Source organism: Triticum aestivum, chromosome 3A (genome assembly GCF_018294505.1).
Source record: "Triticum aestivum cultivar Chinese Spring chromosome 3A, IWGSC CS RefSeq v2.1, whole genome shotgun sequence".
NCBI classification, from domain to species: Eukaryota; Viridiplantae; Streptophyta; class Magnoliopsida; order Poales; family Poaceae; genus Triticum; species Triticum aestivum.
Genome location: NC_057800.1, coordinates 746,493,244 through 746,511,399, shown reverse-complemented (window position 1 = coordinate 746,511,399; position 18,156 = coordinate 746,493,244). Strand labels below are relative to the sequence as shown.

The 18,156-nt window shown below is 43.7% G+C and overlaps 2 protein-coding genes and 4 non-coding genes across 6 annotated transcripts; 4 read left to right on the top strand and 2 right to left on the bottom strand.

The window, feature by feature from the left end:
* Positions 1 to 2,471: 2,471 nt before the first annotated feature.
* Positions 2,472 to 4,835, top strand: LOC123063713 (ribosomal protein S19, mitochondrial). The gene is made up of 4 exons (XM_044487613.1): positions 2,472 to 2,650; positions 2,772 to 2,839; positions 2,961 to 3,272; positions 4,413 to 4,835. Exons 1-3 carry the CDS (start codon positions 2,567 to 2,569, stop codon positions 3,244 to 3,246), a joined length of 438 nt encoding a protein of 145 aa, XP_044343548.1. The 5' UTR covers positions 2,472 to 2,566; the 3' UTR covers positions 3,247 to 3,272; positions 4,413 to 4,835.
* Positions 4,836 to 5,744: 909 nt separating this feature from the next.
* On the top strand, positions 5,745 to 5,835 carry TRNAM-CAU (transfer RNA methionine (anticodon CAU)). The gene is given in 2 exon segments: positions 5,745 to 5,782; positions 5,800 to 5,835. It is a non-coding gene; the product is annotated as a tRNA-Met (tRNA).
* Positions 5,836 to 9,682: 3,847 nt separating this feature from the next.
* On the top strand, positions 9,683 to 9,769 carry TRNAM-CAU (transfer RNA methionine (anticodon CAU)). Its single transcript is given in 2 exon segments — positions 9,683 to 9,720; positions 9,734 to 9,769. It is a non-coding gene; the product is annotated as a tRNA-Met (tRNA).
* A 4,783-nt stretch (positions 9,770 to 14,552) lies between these two features.
* On the top strand, positions 14,553 to 14,626 carry TRNAI-AAU (transfer RNA isoleucine (anticodon AAU)). Its single transcript has one exon. It is a non-coding gene; the product is annotated as a tRNA-Ile (tRNA).
* A 61-nt stretch (positions 14,627 to 14,687) lies between these two features.
* Positions 14,688 to 14,761, bottom strand: TRNAV-AAC (transfer RNA valine (anticodon AAC)). Its single transcript has one exon. It is a non-coding gene; the product is annotated as a tRNA-Val (tRNA).
* Positions 14,762 to 15,439: 678 nt separating this feature from the next.
* On the bottom strand, positions 15,440 to 17,733 carry LOC123063712 (30S ribosomal protein S17). The gene is made up of 2 exons (XM_044487612.1): positions 17,429 to 17,733; positions 15,440 to 15,736 (listed from the first exon to the last, which is right to left on the bottom strand). The coding sequence occupies exons 1-2, from the start codon at positions 17,588 to 17,590 to the stop codon at positions 15,584 to 15,586; spliced, it is 315 nt and encodes a 104-aa protein (XP_044343547.1). The 5' UTR covers positions 17,591 to 17,733; the 3' UTR covers positions 15,440 to 15,583.
* Positions 17,734 to 18,156: the final 423 nt, after the last annotated feature.

The window sequence follows — 18,156 nt, the reverse complement described above, 5'->3', positions numbered from 1 at the left end:
AAATTTCCAAGTCGTCTATAACTGTGGACACGACTTTCGAAAGATTTAACACTGTAGGGGTGCTTCAATTCCTCCATCATAGATTGTTGCATGCATACCCAGAAACTTCATCAACGTGTAAACATGATGCGTTCTAGGAGTCCCGTGTAGCAAGTCCTCGATCTAATGTAAACCTAGTCCACAAAGGCCTCCTGGTGGGTCTCTACCTAGCTCACACGCACTCTATCCTTGGACCCATCCATCTATGCTAAGTGGACAGTGAGCCAAAACCTTGAGTTGCCCCGTGGTGGACGGCTGCCTGCTAGGTAGGGGGGCAACGATTTTTGAGGACTAGCCCAAGTTATTTCAAAAATACCTCGAGGGGGCGAACCTCTATGCGATTCATCTCCCTTTAGACTTCCTTGATGGCTTTGCATTTGACAAAAAGATGTGTTCCATCTTCATCCACTCACCCACAAAAGAAGCATTTGGTGTTCTCAAGCTTGACGCCTCTCTTCACCAAGTTGGTATAGTATGCTAATGATTCATGTTTCACACAGCAGGTGGGCATCTGAATTTTGCGTGGGCACGATAGTTTTCATATTTTCTTCAGGATTGGTCGTCCCACCTATCCAGAGATCCAGCTGCTACAACACTGTTGTCGGCAGCCCCATTCCTTTCTTCTTGCTTTTGGATTCAAATGTACAATTTATAAGCACTCTTACCATTATGGTTTCCTTTGCGGTCGAAGTGCCAAGCCACAAAGTCAGTCACTCCTTCGTGTAGGGTAATTTACATAATATACCGCACATCATCCGACTGGAAGATATCCTTAACAAGCTGCTCATCCCAGGGCCCCCCGTGATTGGGCAGATAACCTCACTAACACATGTAATCAGATACGGTCCTCGATAGGTACTGGCATCCCCCTATGTCGCCTTTAACATGATCATCGAATCATCTACAAAAAATAGATGTGAAACACTTGGTGCCGCTTGGCAAATACGGACGCCATCCTTCCTCCTCAGTCACATGTAACAAGGCAGAGAGTCCTTCAGTGCATATGACAAATAGATAGGGAGACAGAGGGTCCCCCTGCCGCTGTCCACTAGATGGCCTAACTGCTGAGTTACAACTCCATTGACTTTAATCTGATATCTAACTGTGGTCACACACTTCATTATAAGGCTGACCCAATTCCTTCTAAAACCGAGCTTTGGCAGCATAGTTTGTAGACAAGTGGCAAATGGAGGCTTGCAAACAAGTGATAGGTAGCGAGACCAAACAATAGCATCAGGACATCTAGCAAGCAAAGCTAGTAATGGTTTCCAAGGTAATGATCGTTCGTGCCCGCAATCCCATTTTGAAGAAGATAGAAACCACAAATCATAGTCGAACAAATCCCCGCACTCCGTATCGTTACCGAAAGCTATTGGGAAAAAGCAAAAGTGGAAATAAGCAACCGATACGGTAAACAACAAGGCACGACATAATGCACAATCGACTGCACCTTCGGCGACAGTGTTTCCAGAACCTCTTCCTTTCAGTACGATTTCAACATCCGATCTCCAGGCGAGATAGTTGTGCCCATCAATGCTAACTTCAACAAATTCTTTGTTAATAAAGTCATACAAATTTACTTCGGGTAAATAACATGGCAATATATGTACATAATGGTAGCGTATTTCAAAGTAATAATCCAGTTCCAGCTTTCCACGCGTATAGTATGATTACTAGCAACAATTCATGATTAAAGCAATTTCAGATTACTTACATAATAAAAGCTACAAAAATAATCATATTTAAAAGCGCTAGAAAGCATTTACCAATAGAAAATTAAAGTTAACTACGAGGACTAAAATGTAAAATTTCAAATTTGATGCAATTACCAAAAAGTCGGGGGAGGCAAATTTTCACGCTGGTCGGATCTTTTTGTAATTCATGAGAAGTCCAGGGGCTTTATCGGAAAGATTAGCTCCTTTTTTTCTACACAAGAAAATAGGGCTGGTCCATCTTCATCTGACTATAGCTGGCCAAACGGGCCGTGCTAACTGGGCCGACCCAGTAGCACGCAGGAACGACATGGCCCAGGCACGGCACGACCCGAGCTAAACGGGCTAGGCCCGGCACACGGCACGCCATGGGCCATGCCTGGGCCTGGAGGCTGGGCACGCGGGCCGGCACGGCACGGCCCGTTTAATTCTTTTCAGATTTTTTATATATATAAGACCTAAATTACAGCCTAATAGGCCTAAAATACAGCCCAATAGGCTAAAAATCAGATGGGCTAGCGTGCTAAACGTGCCACGGGCCGGCCTGTTTAATAGTCAGGCCGTGCCTGGGCCAGAGAGCCACTCCCGTGGGCCGGCACGGCACGGCACGGCTATTAAACGTGCCATGGCGGGCCGTGCCGGGCCAGGCACGATTAGCACGTGCTGGGCCGGCCCGTTTGGCCAGGTCTGCATCTGACGGGTTGGGCCAAAGGCCATGGCCCGCTTACAGTGTGGTTCCGGTAAGGAAGGTTTGCTCCTCCTCTTCCTCTCCGTCTCTCCGGTCTCCACGCCAGCCGCCGCCGCCGCCAGCAGCCATGGCGATTGCTTCTCTCATCGCCTCCAGGTTCGCCAGGTCCGGCCACGCCCTCCCTGCCGCCGCGGCCGCGGCCATCTCTCAGGTGCCCCCTCCCCCTCCAACTCTTGCTCCTTGCTCAAATGCAAATCTTTGGTTGTTCCTGCGCCGATGTTGATCTGATTTGTTGGTTTGTTCCACCGCGTTCGCGATCTGGTCGTGGTCAGGCGCCCAGGGCCCAGCACGCCGCATCTCCGCTGCTCTCCGGCTTCGGACCTCTCACTCGCGCCTTCAGGTAACCACCATTACAAGGCTCAGCTCACTATGTATGTGCACAGATAACTAACTAGCTGATCCTCTCAACATTGAAATTGAATCGAATGTATGCCCTGCCTTGCTGTCCTGTGTGTGTGCAGCTCAAGGCCTCTATGGAAGGGAGCGTTCGTCGACGCTTTCCTGCAAAGAATAAAGAACAAGAGGGAGAATCTCAACGGCAAGAAGATCTGGTCTCGCAGGTCTTCCATCCTGCCGGAGTTCGTCGGTTCCTCCGTGCTCATTTACAACGGCAAGACTCATGTCCGTTGCAAGATCACCGAGGGGAAGGTCGGCCATAAGCTTGGGGAGTTTGCTTTTACGCGCAGACGCAGGCCCCATCGGGCCATTTTGGCGAAGGGCGGTCAAGGAAAGGGGAAGAAGAAGTAAGAAAAAGGAATGTGTGTGCGTCAAAGGTGAGGTTACGATATTGTTGGAAATGAATTTGGATATCAATCAGCTGATACTGCACAAAGTTTACCTTGCTGCATTGTAAGGCTCTTTTGTTATCCTGAAATGAAATTTCCTTTAGTTGCGGCGGGTGGAAATAATAGAAACATTCAGTTTGTGCTAACTTGGGCGTTGTGGCACAACAATCTCCGTTGCTTGTATTTAGCTTCCAATCTACATTTTGGAAATGGATGTCTTGGTAGATTGCAGATTCCAAACTGCATTAGTATGTTGTGGGCAATTTCCAATCTACATTTTGAAAATGGATGTCTTGGTAGATTGTAGATTCCAAACTTATTCTTATTAGATTGTATATAATTTCATTACCATACAAAAAAGATGAAGTATGCGAAGATTGGTTGGGTACATCAGAAGCTATGGCAATCTGAATTCACCCTGTTCTCCTGTGCATTACTCTGTTTTTCTTCACTGTAGCCCATTTATCTTGTAGCACAATTTCAACCTCTGGACATGATTGAATTACATTTTCATGACAACCGTAAAGTTGTAGATTTATTTGTATAGATAACTGATACTAAATTGTGAAGTGAACTTATATTATAAGAGAGGTGACGTGTCAAATCGTAGTAGGAGTGTGTCTTTATTTTTTAGTTTGACAAGTGTTTTTAGGAGCTGTACCTTATAATTATAATTCTTAGGTTCTAGTGGCACACATCAGGTTTCATCTTCGCCGGCAAATCATTGTCACATCGTTAAGGCAGGTGACTGTGACGTTCAATATTTGCGATCAATATCCCATATTTTACTTTTCTTATTGGTGGGTTAAAGCTCATTCTCCTTCCTGTGCAATTGAGCTACATCTGTTTGTAAACTCTGTGTGATATGTTAGACTGTAGACAAAGACTGAGCCAGCCTGTTAAGCATCTGTGCTATGACATCTTATCTTGGTTAGAATGAGAATGCAATTGAGATGTATGTATGGCCATAAATGAGTGAGATTGTTGTCGATGCTTATGAAATAAATACAGAAGCTTGGCTTGTTAAATGTGTTTTCACTATGGTTGCAAAGATCATGGGGCTTTTTGCGCAATACTTACTTTGTCACTTGCCCAGCTGTTTATCTCACTCTGTTCATAACTTTTCAGGTGGGTTTAGGGACGGCGGGATGAGGGCCTAGTCGAAGCACAAGCACTTGAATCACCTTAATTTTCTGGACTGCGTTTCTTTCTTACAAGAATAATTATAGCAGAAAGAATGTTTAGCTCATCTTACTTGAAGATTTTCCATGGACTCTGTTTGTTTACTCTGCTAGTGGTTCCAGCATAACTCTAGAGTACATCTATTCACTGAAGGCATTGCTCTTTGGCCTTACTGAGGTCTGATGCCACAACCTGCCAAGTGTCTTTACACCTGGTTCTATGAGTGATTGTAAGTTTTGCTTCAAAGGTTGTTTTCAGCCAAATAGTCATGTGTATCTTGCTACTGGATTTGTTATGACCGGGAAATTCCTGTTGGATAGCTACGTGCGCGTGCAGTACTTTTGTACTAGTAGTTGCTATTTTCAGGCATCTCCTTCTCCAGGCGTACACCTATTCTTCAGGCATCTTATTGGGTTCATTCTCTTGCTTGCTTGATGTATTTGCACGTCTATGTGTGACAATTTATACTATCTGCTCCTGCCGAACGGAGACAGCCTGAATTAAGGCCTCTTTGATTCATATGATTTTATTGTCATGACATCTTTAATCCTACAAGATTGTACTCCCTTCGTTCCAAATTACTCGTCGTGGTTTTAGTTCAAATTTCGTCGTGGTTTTAGTTCAAACACGACGAGTAATTTGGAACGGAGGGAGTAGCTAGTAGGAATCAGCAAGTAATGTTTGATGCATCATAGGGAAGTCGCAGAAATTTGAAAAAGAAGTTTTGAGTGGATTGTAATTCGAGACTGGATTTCCTACTCCCGGGAGCAGCCACACCTCTCCCCCTCTTCAATCTCAAGTTGATGGTGGATGTCCAAGTACTCCAAAGCATTGACGACTGCACTCTGAACATAACATAAAACTATAAAAGTTCAGAATCTCACGCATAGCGGAGTTCCCAGACCAATAAAACAAAGGATTGTTGAAGCACAACCCAAATCATTCCGAGCTCCTCCTCTAAATCGACAGAACAACCCTAAATCGAAGCTCCCTGCCGCTTCAAGGTGAGTATCGTGTCGTTGCTTAATGTTTCTCTTGATGGGGCGAGGTGAAATGGGATCGATGTATCCGCAAATGGATCATGTTATGAACAAATATTTTGTTATTGCAGCCTGCCGGCCACTATCTGTTTTAGTTTGCTGAGACGTGAAACTGAACAAAAAAAAAAGGTGCAAGGGCTTGATGGGCACACCTGATCTGTATCGAAGTAGGCTCCATGACCACACAGATAAGAAACTTAAAGGTACAATAAGGATAGATTTGAAAATATATCACACCGGGGCGGTGGCGCAGTTGGCTAGCGCGTAGGTCTCATAGCTAAATTATGCGAGTGATCCTGAGGTCGAGAGTTCGAGCCTCTCTCGCCCCAATTTTTTCTTTTGCTCCTATATTTCCTGTAACCATTCTTTCTGGAACAAAATTATTCCACTTGCTGTTCCTAGCGTTGAATTTCAATTTTCTGCCCTGTAGCAGGTCGGGTCTGCACGAATTCCTTGCAAATTGAAGCTGGCAAGAACACCTGCACTCCCATCAGGCATGACTCAGGTCTTCAGAGCCAAGCTCCTTTTCCCCAGTCCTCGATGCTCCTCTTCTTCTCCAAGTAGGCGATCAGGGAGATAATCAGAGATAGACGTCGTCAATGGACGCGCGGCGACCTCCTATCCCCGAGCTCATGTGCCCATCCATCTGTCTCCCTTGCAGGTTATCACTGCCATTCCAGGCTCTTGCTGGCCCATGAGGCGTTATGTCTGTCATGGCCAACATGTCACCCCTCGGCATCTTGCCCGAGAGGAAGAGGAGGCCGCTTGTCGCGACCACCACCATGGCCATCACCCTTAGCTTCTACTAGCCATGGATACGTTAGTTCGCCACTTAGTCCAGGATAAAGGGATGAACGGGCGACGCGGCCCTATTTTTGTTTGTGTGCACAATGTTTTCCGAGTGTAAAACTCAACAAAGCTTTTCCATCTTTGCAAAGTGAATGCATTCTACACATATGCCATGTGGCATCTATTACCCCTATAAAAGCACGAAGGGTGGAGATTCCAAACATTTGCACCATACACATACTCGAATCCAACATTTCGTATTGCTCCCACGTTCAGCACCAACCATATTTTAGCACCATGCACCACACACCCCAGAAAAAACATGCCCCTTCCTGCTCTGGAACCACCTCACACGATCCCTTCCCCTACCTCCTCCATCACCTTCATCGCGGCACACCATCACCTCCCTTCTTGCCCCAACACGCTTCTCTCTGATACCCACTGCCCCTCCGTGGTGCCTCCCTTCGGCATGTACCACCTAGCAACAGCGCCTCATGCACCTCCCTGCATAGCGAAGGTGCACCGCGCATCCGCCCCACCTCGGGCGCTCTCTGAAGAGCCTTGTCGTCTCCACGGTCCACCTCCTTAGCCAACCATGCCACCCCATCCCTTTGCCGACCCCCTGTGGTGATAGTGGACGGCAACATCTCACCTGAAGGTGGGATGACCAGATCTCGAATTTCGTCGCCGAATGCCTTTTTCTGTTCACATACCCCAATTACTTAGTTTTTTTATTCGAGTAAACTATTTTGAGTTTTGCAGGTCACATGGTGCTATGAATTTCATCTCCAATGCATCTTGTGAGGGGCGGGCAGGCTGTAGAGGGAAGGAGAGTTGGGAGGTGGGGGAGGGGAGGAGGCGATTGACAATGGCACGTCGGCGACAAAGCAGATGAGTTGGGAGGTGGGATATTGGAGCCACATAAATCTGTGGCCTTAAAACCTGGCACTTTCCCTCTAAAAAAAAGCAAATTTGATTTAGTTTACATGACAATGTTTGTGAAACCTTCTCAAATTTTATAGTACCCTCTAGGGATGATATAATTACACCAATGCCACGTTTCATGTTTTAGACTTCGTTTGCATTTTGTATAATTAAAAACCATTAAGATCAATGTTTGGGATCAAGTCTTGGTACTCCGAGGTTTACAATTCCTTTCTTTTCATGGATAAGGCCCGAATATAGACTGCAGATGATTACTAGTTACCAGATGCATGATGTAGTTCCTAAAATCTGCCATACAATCAAATCATCTTTGCTAAGGATGTAAAAAAGAAATATCATTCAGTACCAGCAACTTGCTTCAAGGTGAACATTATACTAATGATGATGCTTAATGCTTACCTGGATTATTCGAGGTGTGATGAGAATATCGATACATACACCCATACTTGGATTCTAGTATGAACTAGTAAATTACACGTGCTTTGCACGTTAGTCCACAATAAAGCCGGATAATAGCGTAAGGTTAACCGATAACTAATTAGGTGAGTGCAACTTGTGTTTTTTTTGGGGGGAAAGTATAATTTATGTTTAAAATAGAAACAATTGTTGTCATTTGAAATATTAAAGAAATGGCTCAAGTTTCTAATCCAGATTCTTTTGTATTTTTTTTGCACGTGATTGAGTTAATTTTATTTATTTGTTGGGTTACTATTGAGTCAAGTTAATGTTATATGGTGCAAATGGGGCACCCCTAATTTCTTTCTTTATTTCATTTGACGATGGAATAAGCTGTTTGACATTACTTTTTCAGTTTAAATTACTTATGTTGATCACCCGTGCATGTATTTAATTTTTTTAATGCGCTATATTGGTCTATGGGCCGAAATTAGTGACAAAATTCGGCCTTGAACTGAAGGGGCTACTCGGTGATTATTAAGAAGGCGCCATTTTTACACTATTTGACCATTCACAACCTATTTGACTATAGGATCGAGTAGGGTGTTTCGGTGCCCACGCTCATCTGCATCCGGTTAGAAAAAATTCATAAAAAAATTCAAAACAAAAATTCTAATTTTTTCCTGTGGTACAAAATTTGGTGTGTGAGACCCGCTCCAAATTTCAAGTCATTTGGACATCTGAGCATTTTTAAGCAAAAAAGACAAATTGGATCAAAACAGTACATGAACAGTAAATATGTTTACAGACCCCTAATTTTTTTTTGCTGAGAGCTGCTCATATATCCAAATGACTTGAAATTTGGAACGGGTCTCACGCAACAAATTGTCTACGACACAATTTTTTTTTTGGAATGTTTCTAGTATTTGTTTTGAATTTTTTCGTTAGCGCGGGTGCAGAGACGGATTTTCGTATAGGATCTTCTTTCTTTTGCTAGGAGTCATCCCGATGTTTCTCATCTCATGGTAGTTCTGGGTTTCTAGTACTGCTACAGGTAATTAACCCTCCATAATCTGTCATCGGATGATCCCGGTGTGATGTCTCTGTAGCACCTGCGCGAGCAGCAACAGAAACCGGGGTGAACAACGATAATACCACCAACTATGTTCCTACAATACTCTGCCTCGGAGACTTACGAATGCGTAGGATTTTATGGCAGCCAGTAGGCGGCGGCCAGCGGGAGACCAGCAAAAGCAGCGAGGGCAAACGTCGGCGACTGCGCACGGAGTAGTGTGAGCTAGGCAGCCATCTGATGCGAGGAAGAGGGCGAGCAGCTAGGCGTTACACTTACACCGGCGTTCCTCCCGGTGCGGAGCCGGCGCCGGCCATGGCTTATAGTCAGATCCAATAGTGGCCGTCAGGTCGACGCAAGCTTTGCTCCATCAATCCACGATGGTTCTCGAACACCCGAGACCGTGGGAGATAGTACCGGAACTGCCACGGGGCTAGATCCAGATCAACATAAAAGTTGATCCAACGTTTAGGGACGCTGGGATTTGCCAATTCTCAACCGTTGGATACCTATAAAATCAATGGCTAGCATTTGAACTTATTCATACACTATATAGGGGTATAGATAATATCTTATTACAACCTGCCATTATCTGTTTTTATATCAGATAGATCGGTTTGCTGTCACATGAACATGAATAAAAGAAGTGCAAAGGCTGAACATGTTGGTCCATTTGTGCCCCCAAAGTACAGTTTGATGGAATGATGGATCCTTGAGAAGTAGGCTCCATATTTTGTCTCTTTTCTTTTCTCTTCTTGAGAACAGTGGGGTCGTTGGAATCTTGAACTGATTGCTTGATAGTTTTATCATTGTGTTGGCTATGAAATGAACAATATGAGCCTGCTGTTACTGCATCAGCTTTGAAGAAATGTACACACACCATTTGGAATCTCTGGAAGTTGCATACGTAAAACTGAGGCTGTGAATGAAGATGAATAGAATCTTAGCGTAGTGATGAGAAGAAATGTCACAAGGGGGCGGTGGCGCAGTTGGCTAGCGCGTAGGTCTCATAGCTAAAGCGAGTGATCCTGAGGTCGAGAGTTCGAGCCTCTCTCGCCCCAAAAAACTTTTTGAAGATTCCCTTCTTTCGAGATTTTTTTTTAAAAACACCTGCGAACATCCATTCTTCTGGAATATAAAAAAATCCACTTTCACCAATCTTTTTCAAATGTCCCTTTTTTGAGATTTTTTATTTTAATTTTTACCTGCAACCATCCTTTCTTCTGGAATAAAAAGATTCCACTCGCTGAATTTTCTAAACCTGTCGCAGATCGGGTGCTTTTGCTTTTTGAAATTTCCCTTCTTTCGAGAATTTTTTTAAAAACAGTTCCTGCAACCATCCATTCTTCTGGAATATAAAAAAAATCCACTTCACCAATCTTTTTCAAATGTCCCTTTTTTGAGATTTTTTATTTTAATTTTTACCGGCAACCATCCTTTCTTCTGGAATAAAAAGATTCCACTCGCTGAATTTTCTAAACCTGTCGCAGATCGGGTGCTTTTGCTTTTTGAAATTTCCCTTCTTTCGAGAATTTTTTTAAAAACAGTTCCTGCAACCATCCATTCTTCTGGAATATAAAAAAAAATCCACTTCACGAATCTTTTTCAAATGTCCCTTTTTTGAGATTTCTTATTTTAATTTTTTCCTGCAACCATCCTTTCTTCTGGAATAAAAAGATTCCACTCGCTGAATTTTCTAAACGTGTCGCAGATCGGGTGCTTTTGCTTTTTGAAATTTCCCTTCATTTGAGATAAAAAAAAACAGTTCCTGCAACCATCCATTCTTCTGGAATATATATAAAAAAATCCACTTTCACCAATCTTTTTCAAATGTCCCTTTTTTGAGATTTTTTATTTTAATTTTTACCGGCAACCATCCTTTCTTCTGGAATAAAAAGATTCCACTCGCTGAATTTTCTAAACCTGTCGCAGATCGGGTGCTTTTGCTTTTTGAAATTTCCCTTCTTTCGAGAATTTTTTTAAAAACAGTTCCTGCAACCATCCATTCTTCTGGAATATAAAAAAAAATCCACTTCACCAATCTTTTTCAAATGTCCCTTTTTTGAGATTTTTTATTTTAATTTTTTCCTGCAACCATCCTTTCTTCTGGAATAAAAAGATTCCACTCGCTGAATTTTCTAAACGTGTCGCAGATCGGGTGCTTTTGCTTTTTGAAATTTCCCTTCATTTGAGATAAAAAAAAACAGTTCCTGCAACCATCCATTCTTCTGGAATATATATAAAAAAATCCACTTCACCAATCTTTTCCAAATGTCCCTTTTTTGAGATTTTTTATTATATTTTTTTCTTGCAACCATCCTTTCTTCTGGAATGAAAAAGATTCCACTCGCTGAATTTTCTAAACCTGTCGCAGATGGGGTGCTTTTGTTTTGTTCATGTGTAAGTGTAACTGCACAAATTTCGCACCATTCATGCTGCTCTGTTCCTACTTACTCAACAAGTATCATTGCTTCTGTAGCAGGGCGAGTCTTTTCCTTGCAAACTGAAGCTGGCAAGACAACACCTGCACCCCCTCAGGCAGGCCTCAGGTCTTGACAACCAAATTGAAACCTCCAGAATGCAGGTTGGCAACCTGGCAAGAACACCGATTGATTCGCCTCGCTCTGCTTGTTTAACTCTAGAACATGTGCTCCTTCTTTCTCATGGAAAGATTATCGTGTTTTTCAATCGCAAAGACATCATTAGAGGGGAGAAAACGATGACAGAAAGGGCTAGAGCAATGGGTCTTGATACATATGGGGCATCCCTTTTCTTCAGAATCAAACCGAGCACAACAACATACAATACATAAATTTCCAAAATACATACACACATGGTAAGACTCTGAACGCCACATGACACATCAGTATATGATCAAAATCAACGCAAGGGATTTTTTTTTGTAACAACTCTCAGTTGTAGATGGCATGCTAGCGGGCTCATCACCGGCATCCATCTTTTGCCAGAGAAAAAAATGAAATAAAAAAGGAATCTTGTGTTTTTTTGTATAATAATATATGTCATTATTATGTAACGGTTGCATGATGATTTGCGCACGCATCACATCACATTAGTCGAAAACAGTGACAAAAAAGATTCCAACAAAGACAAATATTTACAAGCATGGACAGTGAAATGGGAAAACTAGACAAGGGCAAAGATTTCTTGCAGTATTTTGTAGATGGCTCCTACAAGCTTGATTTTCCTACTTGCTCCCTGCGATGATATCTCTTCTGGTTCATCCTCTTAATTTTTTCTTCTCATCATAAGAGTATATCTTTTCTATCCCCATGCATACGTCCATGGTTTTAAAAGTCGCAAACAAAAGATTGACATGATGATGAATGATTAAGTGAGGTGGCCGGTACCAGTATTGGGTGCTCCATGCAAGCCGTTATATTCCTTTCCAAGAATACAAAGGGAGGAATACCACCCCGGCCGGCGATGGCGGCGGCGGCAACCTTCCTCGGCTGACGGTCGGATCTGGGTGGCGGCGATCCACTCCGGCCAATTCAAGGGCGGTGGCGCAGGCCGGCGGCGACCAGGGTTGTTGTGCTGGCAGCGGCGAGGAAGGGATCACATCGGCTGCTAGGTTGCCCGATCTGGATCCCTTTCGGATCTGGGTGGTGGTTCCTCGAGCCATCGTGCGCACCCTTTGTTCCTGCGTGGCACGCGGCCTCTGGACTAGGCCCACGACACGAGGACGCCGGGGGCTCCGGTCCTGGGCGTGGAGGTGGTGGCCATCTTCTACGCCGGAGGTGGTCGGCTAGATGGTTGTGGATTCTCGCATCCAGTCCTGGCGTCGAGTGGGGAGACGAGGCTGCCGGTGAAAACCGTGCTATAGCCATGGTGGGCTGCGACGGCGACCTTTTTGCATTGTTATCTTGTTGAAGACATCGCCATTGCAGCTTCTGTCGACTTGCTTGCGCTGCTCTAGGTGAAAACCTAGACCCGGAGTTTCCGGATCAGATGATGGCGGTGCTTTTGGCGTCGTTTTCCCTCATGGGGGCATCGTTTTTGAGCAGCGGCTGGATGTAGGATCAGAGGACGGATTCTTTGGTGGAGCGGTGCGTCATCTCACTCATTGATGGCGGCGGGTCTCGGCGGCATGGCGCTGTGGTGACTGGGCGTCCGATGCGCGGAGATGGACTCGCGTAGGAGGGTGACACGGTCTGGCGTCATGGTGGCATCGACAACAGTTAGATCGGGCAAGGTTGATGCAACAGTACAATTCTGAAGATGGATTGGTGGTAGGTGGCTGCGCGGCCTCATACCCGATGGGCGTCCTGGATGTGACCTCAGGTCTTAGATGTTAGGTTTGACTGCGAGGTCTGTTTAGTATTAGGCCCAGACTATCAGCATCCCTTCATCAACTGGATAGGAGTAGCGACAGATGTTGCCTAGACGGTGGCTTTAGTCTTACTGTTGTATGACTTTGTAAAGTCTTGTGTGAATAATTAATAAAGTGGCTACATGCATCATCCAGAATGCAGAGGCCGGGGTCCTCCTCCATTTCAAAAAAAGGGAGGAATACCATGAAAAAGGTTGCTCTTCTTCCATAAAAGTGTTCTCACTCAATGCTTGTGTACATCGCTTGATGTAGGGGCCGGGGTTAATTATCCTCCTTTTAAAGAAAAAGTGTCCTCACTATTTTTTTTTTTGCAATTTGGCTATGTGCATCCTGTGATGCAAAAGTCGGCAGTTATTATTTTCTCTAGAATCGCTTAGTGGGTATGTATAGTTGCGATTATTTTTTTTCGATAAAGAGCGCTTTTATTATCTTAAAATATAGCATCAAAGTGATACAAAACATTAAGAGTATCACCCGGCTTCTGCATAACTAGGATGCACACGGCCAAACACAAGTAGTCTGATTAACAGAAAGATAATAGACCGACAATTCGGCACCAGTTGAGTCCATAGACCGACACTATGCCTATGTCGAAAGAGATGGTGGACCGAGCCGGAGATTATGTTGCCATCCATGTTGGGTAAAAACCTCCGTAGCTACCTGCTCCAACAGCGTACACACCGCCTTGAATAGCGGTTGGTACTCCGCTTGTTGTAGCGTACACCACGTACGAAGCGAGTGTGTACAACGGAAAATAACCTGTAAAGGAGAAACAATTTTGTCATTAAAAACAACATCATTTCTACATAGCCAAAGCGACCATAGTAAGGCATATGCTCCCACCCTTATTAGCGTTTTGTATGCATTTGAAATACCGTCCAGCCAATGACCAAAAATATTGGCAACACTTGTGGGCGGATACAAATTTGACGCTATTTGGATGGTTGACCACGCAGAACGCGCAAATTTACAGTGAAAAAAGAGGTGTTTAATTGTCTCGTCATGAGTACAAAAACAACACTTCTTATTTCCCGACCAGTTGCGTTGTGCGAGGTTATCTTTTGTTAGCACAACTCCCCTACGGAGATACCACATGAATAGTTGCGATTACTTGCCCACTTGCACATGTCTTTTACTTTTATCACTACGTAGCTGTTCCAAGATGATTTGCTTACCCATCCCATCACAGAAACAATGACAAAAGGGCCACAACAGCTAGGAATACTTGCAAACGTGGGCAGTGAAATGGTAATCTAGATAGCCAAGGACCAAGATTTGTTGTTGCATTTCGCAGATCGGTTGGAGCAGAGATGGATTTTCTTGTGATTCATAAAATCAGCTCAGCCAAAAGAGGCTCCAGTGATCTTCTTACTCTTTTCTTCTCACCAAAGGGGGGCGGTGTGCGAGTTTTATTCAGTTTTATTTTGTTTGAACATCGAGTTTTATTCAATTTACATAAATATAAAAGCTGAAAAACTATTTAGACAACAAAAGGCCTATTAGCTCAGCTGGTTAGAGCGTCGTGCTAATAACGCGAAGGTCACAGGTTCGAGACCTGTATGGGCCAAATTGAGTTTTTGTTGTTTTCTCTTTTTTTGTGCACAATGAAAAAAAACAAAAAAAAAACTTGGCTTCGCCCGGGTTCGAACCGGAGACCTTCAGTGTGTTAGACTGACGTGATAACCAACTACACCACGAAACCTCGGTGACAACTTGGTTCTCAACTCGTTAGATAAGTCCAGTAATCAACAAGATGACGTGCTAACAGAACCACGTAACTATTTTCATCTGGAAAATCATGCCACAAATATGCTTAAATAATAACCCTTCAAGAAAAGAAAGATACCATGTGGTCCAACAAATTCTCCCCGTTTTTAGAGACCAAAAAATAAACAGAGATGAACTATTTCTCAATAGAATACCTCTTCTTTTTCGGCGAAGCCCACACAACCAACATATTTATTCAGATATAGAAGCATCACTACACTCGCATAAGATTTGGGATTACACCGCCATGCGATAGTTCTAACTAAGAGCACTTATTTGAGCGAGGTACATTCAACAAACGTTTTATTACAAGAACAAAAGAGTAAGCTTGAAATACTGCTGCCAGGAATTTAGTGCCACCGGTGCACAGCAACAGCAGCCACAATGAGCAGAACACTAGCTAGCTACCAGAGACATCGAATGGCCCCAGCTCCGGCATGAACGCCATCACACGGCCTCCACCATGTATGGAGAACTATCATGTGGAAATGGTTAAGTTGCACCTAAGAATTTTGTTGGGGCGAACTTGAAGGTGTGAATTGTGAAGAAAATTTGGTTCCACAGTCCAACATAAATTCCCCATCACCAAGTTTCGGATCGCAAACAAATAAACTGATAAGCTGAACATGATGAGCACCACAAAAACCACCAGTTCATAACAGCCGATGTTTATTCAGTCAGATGGTTCTGGACATGCTGTCGGTCAGTACAGAAGAGAGATTCTGAAAGACATGTATGTGTTGGGCTCTGAGGATCTTCAGGCAGATGACTTGGTACTAGTTTGTTGAGTTGTGGCACCAGAAGCTTTTGGTGCAGGTGGCGGCGCAACATACATCTTAGCTCGGCGAAGAACCTCGGCAACAATCCAATGCTTGTTTTTGCTCAACGGCCTAGAAGGATCCAGCCTAACCTGGAGAGACATTGATGCAGCCATCATTGATAAGAAGGAAGAAAACTGTTATAGTTTATGTTATGTTACACCTTGAGTGAATGAATCATAGTGCAAAAAGAGCACTAGTCTCCAAAAAGTAAGCAGATAAACAGACCACAGGACAAAACGAGGCAAACTCATTAATCTATTCGACAGAGCAACTGTATAACTTTTTATATTCAAAGTCAAACTTGTTTATAAAACCAAACCGCTGCTAAGTAATGTGGATCTATCTCCCGGTGGTGAAAGCAAAATTTGTTCAGCAGAAAACATATTATGAGCAAATTGCAGCCTTAACTGACATGACATGCACACAACAACAAGTCCAAGTACTCTTTTCAAATGAAACGATGGTATCCTAAAATATTATGAAGGATGGAAGGAGAAAAAAATCACCATTGCTATAACAACAACCATCATCAGTCAAGTGTTCAAGAGGCAAGATTGTTTACTCTAAAGATGGCAAACAAAACAATAATTTGGTTTCTCCCATAAACTAGCTAGCTTAATGGAACTTGAGCTTACAAGCCTAAGAAAGTCAACCAGATCTATCTTGTTTGAGGTTTACAGAAGAGAATATGCCAGGAAATAAACTGCTAAATCTAGCTAGCTTCATCCCAGTGAAAAATATCTAGATAGCTTCAGCCCGGTGATAATATTAGGTCGACGTATTGTGGAAACATAAAACAGCTGTGCCATTATGTGACATGTTCAAGAATATGTATTGATGGATATATATCTATTGGAGTAAAAAAAGCTAGAAAGCGTGCTAGTAATAGATCTACTACATTCTTTGGATGGACCTCAAAATTTCTCAGCTACAAGAGCAACATGTAAACATAGTTTGCATAACTATCCAGTGGAACGGACCAGCCCCAATAAACAGAAAACACCAAAAGGTAAACTAAGAGAATATGCTAAGAAATAAACTGCTCAATCTAGCTGGCTTCTATAGGTTGACGTATCCCTACTACTATGGTGCACCAGTTTTGAACTTTGGATTAGCACATGTTTCCCTCCAAACGTCACCTCCAAACAATGACATCACTTGATTATGTAAATCTAAGCGAGCAAGTAGGAGCGAATCCAAAGAAGAATGGTTGTTGATTTTTGTAGATCTAGTGGTCCATATTGGTCCATTGTTCAGTCAATTTCTTCCGACTCTTCTAGGTTGAAGTTGAACATTGCCGCCTGGGCTACACCGGTGTGTCGCCATACTGCAGGTGAGCTGAGAGAAGAAGGCGGCGACTCGATTGTGCTATTTATTCGTTCAAACCTGCAGTTAAGCTTCAGCTGTATGGACCAAATCCCCTCCAACCCTGAGTAAAATCGGAAGCTCTCTGTTCTGAACTCTAAAATGATAAAATTTCATACTCACTTGACATTACCACATAGATCCCTATTCTGAACTCTGAATTTCATCATACTCAACTGAAGATTGCACTAGTCACTTTCAATAATCCAAAATCCCTATTATGAACTCTCTGAACTTGATTCTCACTTGACAAAGAAAGTCCAGCTTGGTCTACTCTACACAAGTCGATAACATATGCAAGAAAGACTGCAGAAATAGGTCTGGATTCGGCACATCACAATCACATTGAAGGTCACACACAGTTGACAAAGGGAGGGAGGGAGCAGGCGGTTTGGGTTACTGACGGGCGTACGTACCCTGTCGCCGATGTTGCAGGTCTCGGCCTCGTCGTGCGCCATGAACTTGGAGGTGCGCTTGACGTAGCGGTTGTACACCTTGTTGTGGAAGAGGCGGTCCACCGCCACTACCACCGACTTCTGCATCTTGTTCGAAACCACGATCCCCACCACCGGCTTCATCTCTTCTCTTCTCCTCTCCTCTCCCCCCGACGGACGGACGAACGTTGTTGAGATTAGCGGCGGCGGCGGCGGCGGGTAGGTTGAGATGCGAAACACCTGCTGCTGTTTTCCGCTAGGGCACGAGGCGACACTGACTGACTCGTATCGGGGCCGAGCTGGGCTGTGCTAATTGCTTGCTGGGCCTGGGCGCGCGGCGCAGGCTGATCCAGTAGAGACTTCAAGTGGGCCAGATGAGCCTTAAGTGTACCTATTAATCAGACGTCAGATTTAACCTTCAAGTGTTACACACATAAAAAGAACATAAAAAAACCTTCAAGTGCCGCTAATCCGAAACCAAGGGACCCATTTGTAAGGGGAGCTGATTCTAAAAAAGAAATAAAAATGCAAGGCGAGCTGCGGGTACTTTTTGTTGAGTACATGTGTTGTGCATATTATATATTGGGCCCACTTTCTAGTTGCCTTATATAGTTGAGGTCGTGGCCTACTCCTGTACATCATATATACGTGCGTTTGCACTTGAAAAATACAACACGTAATTCCCACATCATACATAGTATGAGTTTCCG

Coding starts and splice junctions, on each gene's coding strand:
- LOC123063713 (XM_044487613.1), top strand. CDS start 2,567: ATGGCGATTGCTTCTCTCATCGCCTCCAGGTTCGCCAGGTCCGGCCAC. Junction 2,651..2,771: donor CGGCCGCGGCCATCTCTCAG/GTGCCCCCTCCC, acceptor GGTCGTGGTCAG/GCGCCCAGGGCCCAGCACGC. Junction 2,840..2,960: donor CCTCTCACTCGCGCCTTCAG/GTAACCACCATT, acceptor GTGTGTGTGCAG/CTCAAGGCCTCTATGGAAGG.
- LOC123063712 (XM_044487612.1), bottom strand. CDS start 17,590: ATGAAGCCGGTGGTGGGGATCGTGGTTTCGAACAAGATGCAGAAGTCG. Junction 15,737..17,428: donor CCTGCAACATCGGCGACAGG/GTACGTACGCCC, acceptor ATGTCTCTCCAG/GTTAGGCTGGATCCTTCTAG.